Raw genomic sequence first — 12,010 nt, forward strand, 5'->3', positions numbered from 1 at the left:
ATTTATGGGGCCTCTATGCGTTGTTGGGCACTGTGGTTAAATGGACAGTGCTGTCATTCACCAAAGTGGCATACTGGTAGCCCAGAAATGCAAATTTAACATGGTTAGAAAATAATATTTACGAAGAATAATACATTTATAAAGAATGCGTACAAAGAAACCATGATTACCTCAGTGGTTTGAAGTCAAACTGTACAAACACAACTAAGAATAATCCGTCTAATTTTACTTGAATAAAACTGCAGGGCTAAACAAAGAAGCAGGGAGTGGAGTGGAGGTGGAAGCATATCGCTCCCTCCCACCTCCCCATGTGGTTTGCTGGGCCTTGCCTCCCTCCCCTCACCCACTCCTGAATGTTCCTCCTCTGTAACCTGGGGACCCCTGCACGGCCTCAGACTCTCTGCAAAACTGTTCAGCAGCAAACCCACCGATGAGCAAATAGCCCAAAGTGTCAACTGTCACGAATATAGAACTGGAATTTTTAAAGGGTTATGGTATAATTAAATTACATTGTAGAAAGATGTTAGGAAGGTAGGATAAGTGAAGTAATACTTGTGTTGGACCAGATTCCGCTGGTGAAAGACTTCACTTTTGACTCTATAAAGTGATCTTCTTTTGGTTCGTGAACACACAAATATTCTCTACAAGGCAGAGCTTAACTTGTTTTATGCAACTTGTGTAACTTGTGTTACACAAGTCCCTTTCTGCTGTATATTTTTTCTGTTATAATTTTCACGTACTAAAAGGAGTGACATTTTTAAACCTGGGCATCTAGCCTCTTATCAGTACTTGTTTAAAAAAATTTTTTTTTGTCGGGATTTAAAAACAGCCACCCTTTGAAAATAATGGAATCAGTGACAAGCGTGTAGCCCATGACTATTCGTGCAGCAGATCTAGTATACAGTATCAATGTGTAATAGTTTTCAGCAGGCTGATAACAAACAAATGTAGACATGGGCCATCAGTAACGTTGAAGACTTTAATCTTTACTAGCAGATGCACGCAAAGTTGCTCATCTCTTTAATTGAAGTGATTTTTTGAAAATGAATGGGAATTGTGCATTTTTAAAAAAAGATAGTATTTTTCAAAAATGAAGAAAAACTGAAGGCTGTAATGAGGGTTCAGGGGTGAGGAATGGTAGAGGACTGTTGGGGGTGCCGAAGTTAGGGCAGGGGTCTCAGGACAAGGGGCGAGGAGGCAGTGATAGTGGGGGGTTTACTGGGCCACCCATGGAGGGGAGTGTTACGCCAGGGCAGTGCTTCCTACCAGTTGACTCCTGGAAGATTATGGTCTGGTTCTGTGTGCTTGTTGGCTGGCGGGGAGGGGAGGACAGGACAGAGGCATTGTGGGCTGACCTCCAATTCTCTTTCTCTCTCCCCAAGCTTGCAGCAACTACAGTTTCTCCAGGAAGTCTTTGGGGTAGTGGCCACCCCATCCTGCAGCCTGTTGTGGAAGGGGCAGCACTCTGCAGGCTGCCCCTGGCTTCAGCTGCCACCCCTAGCGTCCTGCTTTGGTCTAGGGAGATGTTACTTTGGGGATTGCCTCCAGTGGTCCCCCTCCATCCTACAGCCTGTTTTGGTGGGGCACTCCGGAGAGTGCCCCCCCACGCCTTCAGTGTCCCTCTGTGGCCCACAATTTATCTGGGAGGACAGGGACCAGGCTTTGGGGGTGACCTCTCCTGCAGGAACCTCCCCGCCCATGGCTGTTGAAGTAGGGGTGAGATTCTGGGGGCTGCCCCAGCTCCCAGTGGCTCCCCTTCAGCCTGCAGAAGGTGGGGGGGTCTTGGAGCTGCTCCCAGCCTCTAGCAGTTCTCCCTTTCTCCCATAGTCTGAAGGCTCTCTCGGGTGCAGGCTTTGGGGGGCTGCCTGCAACCACCAGCCAGCTCTCCCTCCCCACAGATTGCAGATCGTCTCAGGGGCAGGTTCTGGGGCCTTCACCTTGTCCAACCACGTGTCTGGAGACGGGCTGTCCCCCTTCAGCTGCCCCCCATGGCCCATAGGCTGTTGGGGGGGAAGGTCAGGCTCTGCGGGGGCTGTGCCCCTCCAGTAGCCCCCTGCAGTGTGCAGGCTGTCTGAGGGATACCAAACTCCGGGGGGCTGCCCCCATCCATCTCCCCCACCCCCCCACCCACTGCTTGCAGGCTGTATGGGTTTGGCGAGGTTATGAGGATGCCCCCAGGCTCCAGCATCCTCTTTCATGGCCTGTAGGCTGGCCCCACCCCCAGCAGCCTCCTCTGTGGCCTGTAGACTCTCCACGGGAATACAGGAGAGGGAGAGCAAGCTGTAGGTTTGGGTCAGGGAGGGAGGGAGGGGAGCTACTTACCCAGACTTTGTGGCAGGCAAGATGGCGGAGCCCCAGACCTGCCGGACTCTCTCTTGCTGCTTCAGCTTCCCCCAGTGGCCACTCAGTATCACATCCCTCCTGGCTGTGCCCCTATCTTTCCATGTTCTGGGGAATCCTGGGATTTTAAGCATTTCCCACTTTCCAGGCACAACTATACCCTGACCTTAGTTTAAGTTGGGTTAAGAGGAAGCTGCTTACCAAATTTTGTGGTGATAAACCACAGGAGCTAAGAGGAGTTCTTGAACAAACATAGCACTGACACACACACACACACACACACACACACACACACACACACACACACACACACACACACACACACACACACACACACATATATGGATAGATTTCATGGCTAATCAGAAATCGTTTAGATTGAAAACTAAATTACTATGTCTCAAATATTCTACTGTCACTTAGTTATAAGCTAAATTTTGCTTCTTAGCTGTCCGAGACCTTTATCTGCTTGAAAGAGGTGTGGGAAAGTCAAACTATGGTAATCTGGAGGCTGTGTAGTACAAAGCAATGTGCCTCATCTGTACCACAAAACAAGTACAGTGAAACATCCCAGACTGGTGTTCACATTTTGAGTGGATAGGATTTTTTTTTCATGTGTGAGGTTTATGCACTTTTATGTGGTTTAATTGAAATACTACTGAGAGATTTATAAGGAAATGAAGCTGTGATGAAATAGTGGAGACTTTGTTTTGTTTAAATCATTACTTGTGGTTTGTTAGTTAGCAGGTCATCAATTTCATTACTTAAATTCCTGGTGTGGAATCCTTTTGAGTGGGTAATGAATATGCAGATAAAAGTGAAATGTCCCTGTATGGTGTAAATGAACTCAATGTTCAACTTAATTGGCCCATTTCACCCACTGTTGAATAATTGGGTTGGTTATTAAGGATTTGTTAAGGAGCTCAATACAGTGGAAATATTGAAGCATCAAACTGGGATTTCCACACCATCAGATCAAACAAACTGAACATAAGATTGCTCCCTCTTCTCTCAGGTGATGGACAGGAGAGGTCAAGGGTTGTGCAAGAACTATTTATCAAACAAATTATATTGCAAGATTATTGTTTTATAATTTTGGCTGTCTGTATACTATTTTGTTAGCATCTCGCAGTGGTGTGGACAACTTCATTTCCCCCCACTTTCACTTCTGAAAATCGATTGCAGAAAAAAAACACTTTACCATCCTTGAACAGCTGGGAGATGGTAATAGATGCAGCATCTTCATTGGAGACAAGAATGAGAGGGCTAGCCATGTTAGTCTGTATGTTCAAAAATGAGAAGTCCTGTGGCACCTGACAGACTGACAGGGTTTTTTTGGAACATAAGCTTTTGTGGGCAAAGACCCGCTTTGTCCTCCATCTGACAAAGCGGGTCTTTGCCTACGAAAGCTTATGCTCCAAAAAATTTGTCAGCCTATAAGGTGCTGCAGGACTTCTCATTCTTTCATCTTCATTGGAAAGATGGGAGTTAGAATTAAATGCACAAAGGACAATTCTTCAGCTCTGCAACTGAGATTGGCCCCACCAGTGTAGAATAAGAAGAGAAGGGAATAAACGGATAAAGACTTTCCATGACTAGTGGACCCAAATACCTTCTGCCTATGTGCTGCAATCTGTTGACACAGAAATACTGAGAAAGATGTTTTTAAAAATGGTTGTTTTTTGGCTACCCTGGTTTTTGGATTCTGCATCAGGCGAAGTATGACCTTGTTATTTCAGTCTGCTGTTCCGTTACTCAGTTTTGGTAATGGTGTTCCTAGACATTCCTTATGTTCAGTGTTATGGAAATAATGGAACTGAAACCAAATGTTGCTTTAGCTGATCCAAAAAATATTGAATTTTTTCCAATGTCTATTCTACTGTGCTGGAAGCCGTTAGTATATCCTAGTAAGTTATTGTATAATATGAATAAAAGAAATTCTTACAATGACTGAAAGCACCCCATATATTCAGGATTTATCTAAATACCCTTTTCTCCTTTAGAGCAGGTCTGCAGTAGAGGGAAATGTCAACCTAAAATACGCAACTCCAGCTACAGAAGAGTGTAGCTGAAGTTGACATACCTTAGGTCAATTTTCTCCTCTATCCTGTTGTGAAATAGTCTCCTGTTGACTTCCATTATTCTTCACCTCTGCGAGGAGTACCAGGGTCAATGTGGGTTCCCTCAGTATTTGTTTTAGAGGGTTGATGATACTCCTTCTAAATGAAACCATGGAAGAGCAACCTCCTGCACAATGACCCTGTGTCAAGTGTTGACAAGCCTTTACTGTAAAGAGGAAATAATGGATTTTCTAAGGTATGACATCTTAAAATATGGAGACGTGGGATTATTCCAGTTCAGTTTCTCCTTTCCCCCCAGAAAAACACTGCAGCCCTGAAAGCAGTCATGTTAGGTATGATGTGCATTATAACAGTCAGAGAGAAGGGGTATTGTTTGTTTTTTATTTTACTTCTCTTCCTTTCCCAGTTCTCCCCTCTCTGTCTCTCAAAAAAAAAAAAAAAAAGTGGGGGAGCCCTTTTGATTAGAATCTTGAGCTGGCAAATTTAGGAGGGCCTGTTAGTTAAGCTCAACTTCATTATTGACACAAATTGCGTAGCCACTGTTCAGCAAACTTGATAGTGTGACCCATAGAACGTGTTGGAGAGAATAAAATGCCATTTTGATTAGGTGATTGAAAATGAATGATCACCATATCTCCTAATTGCTGTCCAAAAATCGAAATTATTTGGGTCACGCTGTTATATAATTACTCATATTAATGAAATGCCAGAAACTAGTACCTCTACTTAAATTGAAAGACTTTTTCACCATGAGAGGTCACATTATCAAGCTTGCTGAAGAGTGGCTACACAATTTGTGTCAATAATGAAGTTGAGCTAAACTAACAGACCCTCCTAAATTTACCAGCTGTAGATTATAATCTCAAGGGCCTTTTTGTGGGAGAACTGGGAAAGAAGAGAAGTAAAATAAAAACAAGCAATGCCCCTTCTCTCTGACTGTTATAATGCACATCATACCTCACTATCTGCTTTAAGGGCTGCAATGTTTTTCTGTGGGGGGAAAGGAGAAACTGAACTGGAATAATGCCACATCTCCATATTCTAAGGTGTCATAGGTTTCACCTGTCCTTTTATCCACATAAAGAATAACTCATATTTAAATATCCTGTTCTTGGACTTCCTGTAATTTGGTGGCCATGTCCACTGCCTACTGTCCTTTTGTTGGACTCTCATGTTGCTGATCACCATCTCATGTTCCGCAGCAACCTCTGTTAGTTTCTCACCTCGTTCATTTCTTTCTCCGTATCCCAACCTTCCCATGACTCACTCTCAACCTTTGCTATCTGTTCTGATATTCACGTTCCAATCTTCTCTGATGATCAACAAATCTCTCTTCAGTATCTCTTCCAGCATCTGTAAGAAGTGGACATGGCGATCGAATGATGGAAAGTCTAAGAGTGATAGATATGATTTTGATGAGAAGATGGGTAACATGAGTATAACAGTGCTGAACTTTGCAAGGAGTGGATATCGACTCAGGCCACGATCTAGCAATTGCAAACATCAAGATAAAACTCAAGAAAAAGTGTAAAACACAGTTTGAAAAAAGAGACTAGGCAAGGAAGTGACTGGGAGGTTGTACAGGGCAGCTGTCAAAGAGAAGATTAGGGATATGGCCACAGAGAAAGACCTAGATAAGAGAGTCGAAGGGATAGCCACGGCGATAAAAGAGGCAATTGAACAGAGTGTTCCAGAAGAAGAGAAGATCAATAACAAGTGGATTATGCAGGAAACACTGAAGCTGATCCAATAGAAGAGAGCATTGAAGATCAGAAGGGATGTTTCCAAGAGGGAGGAACAGCAGTATAGGGTGAAATGCAATGAGGTAAGGAAAGTGGCCAGAAAGGATAAGGCAAAATGGTTAGAGGAGCAGTGTGAAGATAGAGAGAGGTATTAGGGTGAATGTAAGACCAGGGAGGTGTCTAAAATTATCAGAAATATCAATAGGAAGTGGCAGCCAAAGCAGATCGCGATCAAAGATGAGAACGAAGAGGTGCCTCATGAGTCACTCTTCGCCCCCTTCAGCCCCTGAGTGACTCCTAGCCTCTGAGTGTGACTCCCCCGCCCCACTCAAGATGTCTCCAGCCTCTGAGTGTGACTCCCTAGACACCTGCAGTCCCTGAATGACTCCTAGCCCTCTGCATGTGACTCCTTTAGTTCCTTGCAGCCCCTGAGTGAGACACCCTTAGCCACCTTCAGCTCCTGAGTGACTCCTAGCTTCTGAGTGTCTCCTCTATCCTCCTTCTGCTCCTGAGTGACTCCCCTAGCCCCCTTCAGCCCCTGAGTGACTCCAAGCCCCCGAGTGTGACACCCCAAGCCCCTGAGTGTGGGGTTTAATCGGAGGGGAACAGTTTGGTGTCTTTCCATCACCACAACTCTGACCAACTATAGTAAGTGTAGTGTTATTTTATAAATATTTCCCCCTTTCTATGAAATAACTTCTATGAATATATAAACATGAGGGGTCACAATTTTATATTCTTGCCTCAGACGCAAAATTAGCTAGTTATGACTCTTCTTTCTCCCCTCTCACCTGTTTTTGAATTGCCTTGGATCACCAAGTCTTCCTGTATTGTCAAAATGGGTCCCCATCTAGAAAAGGTTGGGAACTGCTGGTCTAGACTGTAAAAAGGAAATAGTGACCAGAATAGCAAGAGCAAGAGTGAGTTTGAAAGCGATGGATAAGATCTGGAAAAGCAAAAAGATTAGTTTAGGAATGAAGTTGAGCATCTTGAATATGTGTGCATTCATCAGCATGCTGTACGGATGAGAGAAATGGGTGATAACGAAAGATTTGGAGAGAAGAATATTGGTGTTTGAGAGGAGTTGTTATAGAAAGATCCTGAGAACAGAATGGATGCAGAAGGTCATCAATGAGGAATTATATAGGAAGATTGCACCCAAAAGAGCACCTACTGCAGAAGGTTGTGCAACGGAAGTTACAGCTATTCAGGCATATTTGCAGAATGAACGACGAACAAAAAATCAAGGCCCTGCTATTCGGCATAATTGATGGTTCGAATAGGAGGGGCAGATCCCACAGAGAATGGGTAGATGATATAGTAGATGAGTGCGGAGTTAGTCTACAGAAACCTAAGCCACTCGCACTGAACAGGGAAAGATGGAAGGAAATAGTGAGAGAGGCATCAGACACCAGCTGGCGCTGAGTCCATGGCTGTTGATGATACTGAGGTATAATTACACTAGCAGCATTACCCAGCATTACTCAGGTCCTTAACTGAAAGTTTTTTTGGAAAATATATGTGCTTTATTTAAATTTTTGTTTTTCAAAAATAGTGTTAGTTTTATGAATTTATTTTTGATTTCTTAAAAAAAGGAACTGGTTTTTTCCTTTTAACTTTTTAATTAAAAATTGTAAATGGGAATTCCATCATGTATTTTGTTTCTTCATCTCCCAGATTTGTTCTGTTCTGACAAAAAGGGGCAATAGTCAGTTACATTTCCAGTAACATTTGCTTCTAGATTTCAGATCTCAAATGTTGATTTAGCTATGCCAAAACAAAGCACTGCTCTTTTACCTCTTTTCTGTAAGATTTATAATCAATCCTATTCCAGATTCATCCTATCTTTCTGCCGTGTCTTGGTGCAGTCTTTCAATGTTCACTCAGTTATGTCAATTTTGAAGACTCTTTGATTTGTTGACTGTTTCTCCTCTTTTTGCTTTCATGAAAAGCAGTCCTGTTCCAGGCACATCCCATTTTCCTGGCATAACCAAACCCTTACTTTGCTGCAAGTTGTGAGAGAAAGCTGCATACCAAATGTGGTGGTCCTAGCTTTTGCCATTTGGGAGGAGTTCTTGATCAAACAGACAAACTCTCTCAAATATGTAGATTACTGGTACAGTAATGAAGTGATGTCACTTTGTAGTCTTTCTGAACCTTTTGAAATAGTGTCAAGCTTAGGTAAGGATCACAATTCACTTCATGGATTTCTTGTTAAGGGTTAGATTATCAAAAGTGCTGGGCACCCAGCATCTTCCATTGTTCTCAGTGATAGGTTCTCTTTGAGGGCTCTTGGGACCCGAGGACATTTAAAAATCTGAACCAGGGGTCAGCAGCCTTTCTGAGGCAGAGTGCTGAAATTTGACCTTTTGACCTCTCTGTATAGCCTCAGTGCCAGTGATACTTTTTAAACTTACTAATAGTCCTGTTTGCAAGAGCTTCATTAATAAATAAGTTAAGATGCAGAGCTTTACTGTTTAGGTGGAGGTTGGTGGCATTTGCTGGTCTTGTAATCCACAGGCAGCATGACTTTGAGCAAGCTCCTGGCTGCATCAGGGAGGAGGGGAAGGGCTCAGCTCACCATGTGTGCTAATGAAAATTGGCTTGCCGTGCCACAGATTGCTGACCCCTTATCCACACACTTTCACTTTATTTAGGTGCCTAAATGAGAGTTGAGTGCTTTAGAAATTTATGGTCTGAGTTGCAGGCATGCACTGAGCACTTCTGAAAAATACGGGGTTGGGTGCTCAGAACATTCTGAAGACTGTTCTTTGACAGTCAGTGAAACTTTGGAAATCTGCTTTAATTACCATCTGATGTGTTAAAAGACTTGGACAAATTCTGGACTTTTTGGTATAAACTGCGACTAATTATGTAAACTGTAAAGCTTTTGTGTGGTTATTTGGTGCATGTTTTAAAAAGATCCATTATTCTGGAAGTACTAGTTGTTCAGGCTTCCTTGTCAAAATGTTGGATTTCCGCTGAAAACTGCATTGTAATAGTCTCTCACAGTATGTGAACGTCATTTTCCTCATTTTAATTAGGTGCCAATAATACCTGTCAGACTCAGAAGGAGGCACGTAAAGGAGCTGTTACGGTTTGGTATCCAATATCCTATTGCAAAATATAAGGAGATAAAGATTTTATTTAATGTGGTGTTAAACATAAATATAACCAACCCTTAAATTAATCAACTTCATTTTCTAGCAGATTGAAGGGTAGCAGTGTTTTACTGATAGTTAAATGGGCAAGAGTGAATGTACTAGAAACTGCAGTGTCCTTTATCCAAAGAGTCACTGTTCCAGTATCAGTTCATATTTCACACTACTGTCCTGCTGCTGCGCTTTTAACATTCCTCAGAAAACCGAGAATATTGTTCAGGTTTTTACTCCATTGCAGGAGGGAGTGTGTGGTTATTTTTCCAACCAGTTATACAACCAGCAACTCCTTTTTAGTAAAGAGACTTTTGAAATGAGGCTGGCTGGTCATTGTACATTTACGAATCCTGATTTCAAAGACATTGAGCCTATACCTCAAACCCTAATCTTTAGTCAGGAATGTGTCTTCAGAGCTCATGGGAAGTATGGTTCCATAACTCCCTTTTATAATGTCTGATTTACTTGAGGAGTCCTCTTAAGTATGTGCAGCCTGCCAAAATAAATTTTATGCTGTGCCAGCAACTGATTGTCTAGTGGAAACATACAACAATTTCTGTAAGTTGTGCTTCATCCACTTCTAAGCAGAAGCCAGGTAGCGACCCCAAGGAAGGGAGGAATGGCAAAACTGCGATTGTTAAAAACTGATAACCTTCAGAATGGAATGTTGGCTAAAGGCTGTTTGGAAGTCATTGACAGTAAAAACCCAGTTATCTGGCACCTGGATAACCAGCGCAGTTCAGTTAAGTGGGATGCCTGGCTGGACTGCCAGTGTCCTGGCTGGAGCCCCCTGCTGTGGGGTCAGCTGAGCAGCTGGGGCTGGCTGCTGCATCTGCCACAGGGCCAGCTGACTGGCTGATGCCAGCTGCCTGTGACCCCGCCAGCGGAAGGGGGTGCAGAGTGAGGGCTGGCTGTTTGATGCCTGGACAAGGAGCAGAGTGGAACTGCTGCCAGCCCCAGCTCCAATAGCAGGCACATTTTATTATCCCCGCGGGTAGCAAAGCGTGTACTCTAGGTTGTTTCTAATGTGAGGTGTTGTAGAACAGCTGCTTAAAAAAATAAAAGGGTATCAGATTTCTCAGTTGTAATCATGTGAGGCCAGATTCATGGATGACTGATTTCAGCGTAGCAAAATCCTGACCATATCTTCCACGCTGTTTTATATTTTGGGGGTGGCTAAGACCACATAAAAGCAAAATTGGGGTGAGAACGGACGTTATAGCTTATGTGGAAGTCCAATAGATGAAACTCTGTGACCCTGCTTTTAATAAGTATGGAAAAAAATCTAGTGTAATAAATTATTATGCAAAGAACTCTGGTGTTTAAACACTGTCTAACATTTAGCTTTCTGATGCTATAGCTATTCTTATAAGATATTGGTATAGCTGGAAGAGATAGTTGGCTCAGGGGCTTGGTAATAAATCCTAAACCTTTTCAGTTCTAAATCTGTGTCAAGGTTGGAAGTGACTTGAATTATTTATCAGTAATTTTGGCATGTGTGAAATGAGTTGGTAATCTCAGTATGACCCCGCAGTACTTGGAAAAGAAAAATAATTTTAAAAGCACCAAGGAGTAGTTGTTAGTGGAACTGTCTACCCCTCACAGCTGGCCTATGCTGGCATTAGCGGTTTGTCCAATGGAAAGTGAATTGCCCTCTGTTGCTAATGCACTTGTCATGGATAACCAGAAGGCTTTGTTCAGCCGTGCTATAATACCTTTTCATAAATACCACCCTACTGAAAATTCAAAACAAAATTGTATTTTTAATTACATGTGAACATGTGTGTTCCTCCTTATATCCTTTTAGGCAAGCCGTGGTTAAAGGATCCCTTCCACATCCTTTTGCTTTGACTTTGTTTGGGAACACGTTGTACTGGACTGACTGGAACACCCACTCTATCTTGGCCTGCAACAAGTATTCTGGGGAGGACTTGCGTGAAATACATTCCAACATTTTCTCTCCCATGGATATCCATGTTTTCAGCCAACAGAGGCAGCCAAATGGTAAGGAGTTCTTGCCTTCTTTTCTAACTGCAGGTTGGGACGGAGCTGTAGAATATGGCTCTCTATTTGGGGATGGGAAGTAATTGAGGCATCTGAATAACTTCATTAGCTTTATTATGCAATAGTTTCCTAAGCAGGGAATGAGGAAATCTATACCCAAAGGAACACTGAGTATTCTTTACATTACTCTTTAACATGAACAAAACGTCTTGCCCCTCCTCCTCTGTTTGCCTGCCGTAGTGACACTGAGCAGCATTCCTTTTTACGTGTTTATTTTTTTAAGGGGGCCATGTGTCGAAGATTTAAACAATAGAAGTCTTGTATTTTTTCCTCTCTTGAGCATTACCTTAAAAAGTCTGTTTCTGAATGGAAACTATTGTTAATGTGGCTAATGGTGTTAAACAAGACCAGCTCTGTGGAATAACCACCATCTTAACATTTTAGTGAATTGATCTTGCTTTCACATTGTATTATTTTGTACATGCTTCTGCTTGTTTTGGTGCTGAGCTGTTTGTGAGACTGGTAAGTACAGATGAAACAAAAATCCTGTGTAGAACCAACGGCATGTTTCCAAGAAAGGAAATATGCAATGTCTTTGCAGTTGGGTACAAAAATTACCCACTTTTAATGCTTGGCATTTACTTTCACTTGCTCTTTGTTTATTCCCTCTTTTATCTGCTTACCTATG

General features: G+C 42.7%; 1 protein-coding gene across 2 annotated transcripts in view; it reads left to right on the forward strand.

Annotated features, from left to right (window-relative positions):
• Positions 1-12,010, forward strand: part of LRP6 (LDL receptor related protein 6) — a 191,193-nt gene that overhangs the window by 96,121 nt on the left and 83,062 nt on the right. For both annotated transcript variants that reach the window (XM_075003269.1, XM_075003277.1), the window contains exon 4: positions 11,126-11,322. In XM_075003269.1, coding sequence (XP_074859370.1) covers positions 11,126-11,322 — 197 coding nt within the window. The remainder of the gene's footprint in view (positions 1-11,125; positions 11,323-12,010) is intronic.

Source organism: Carettochelys insculpta, chromosome 1, assembly GCF_033958435.1.
Source record: "Carettochelys insculpta isolate YL-2023 chromosome 1, ASM3395843v1, whole genome shotgun sequence".
Classification (NCBI taxonomy): domain Eukaryota; kingdom Metazoa; phylum Chordata; order Testudines; family Carettochelyidae; genus Carettochelys; species Carettochelys insculpta.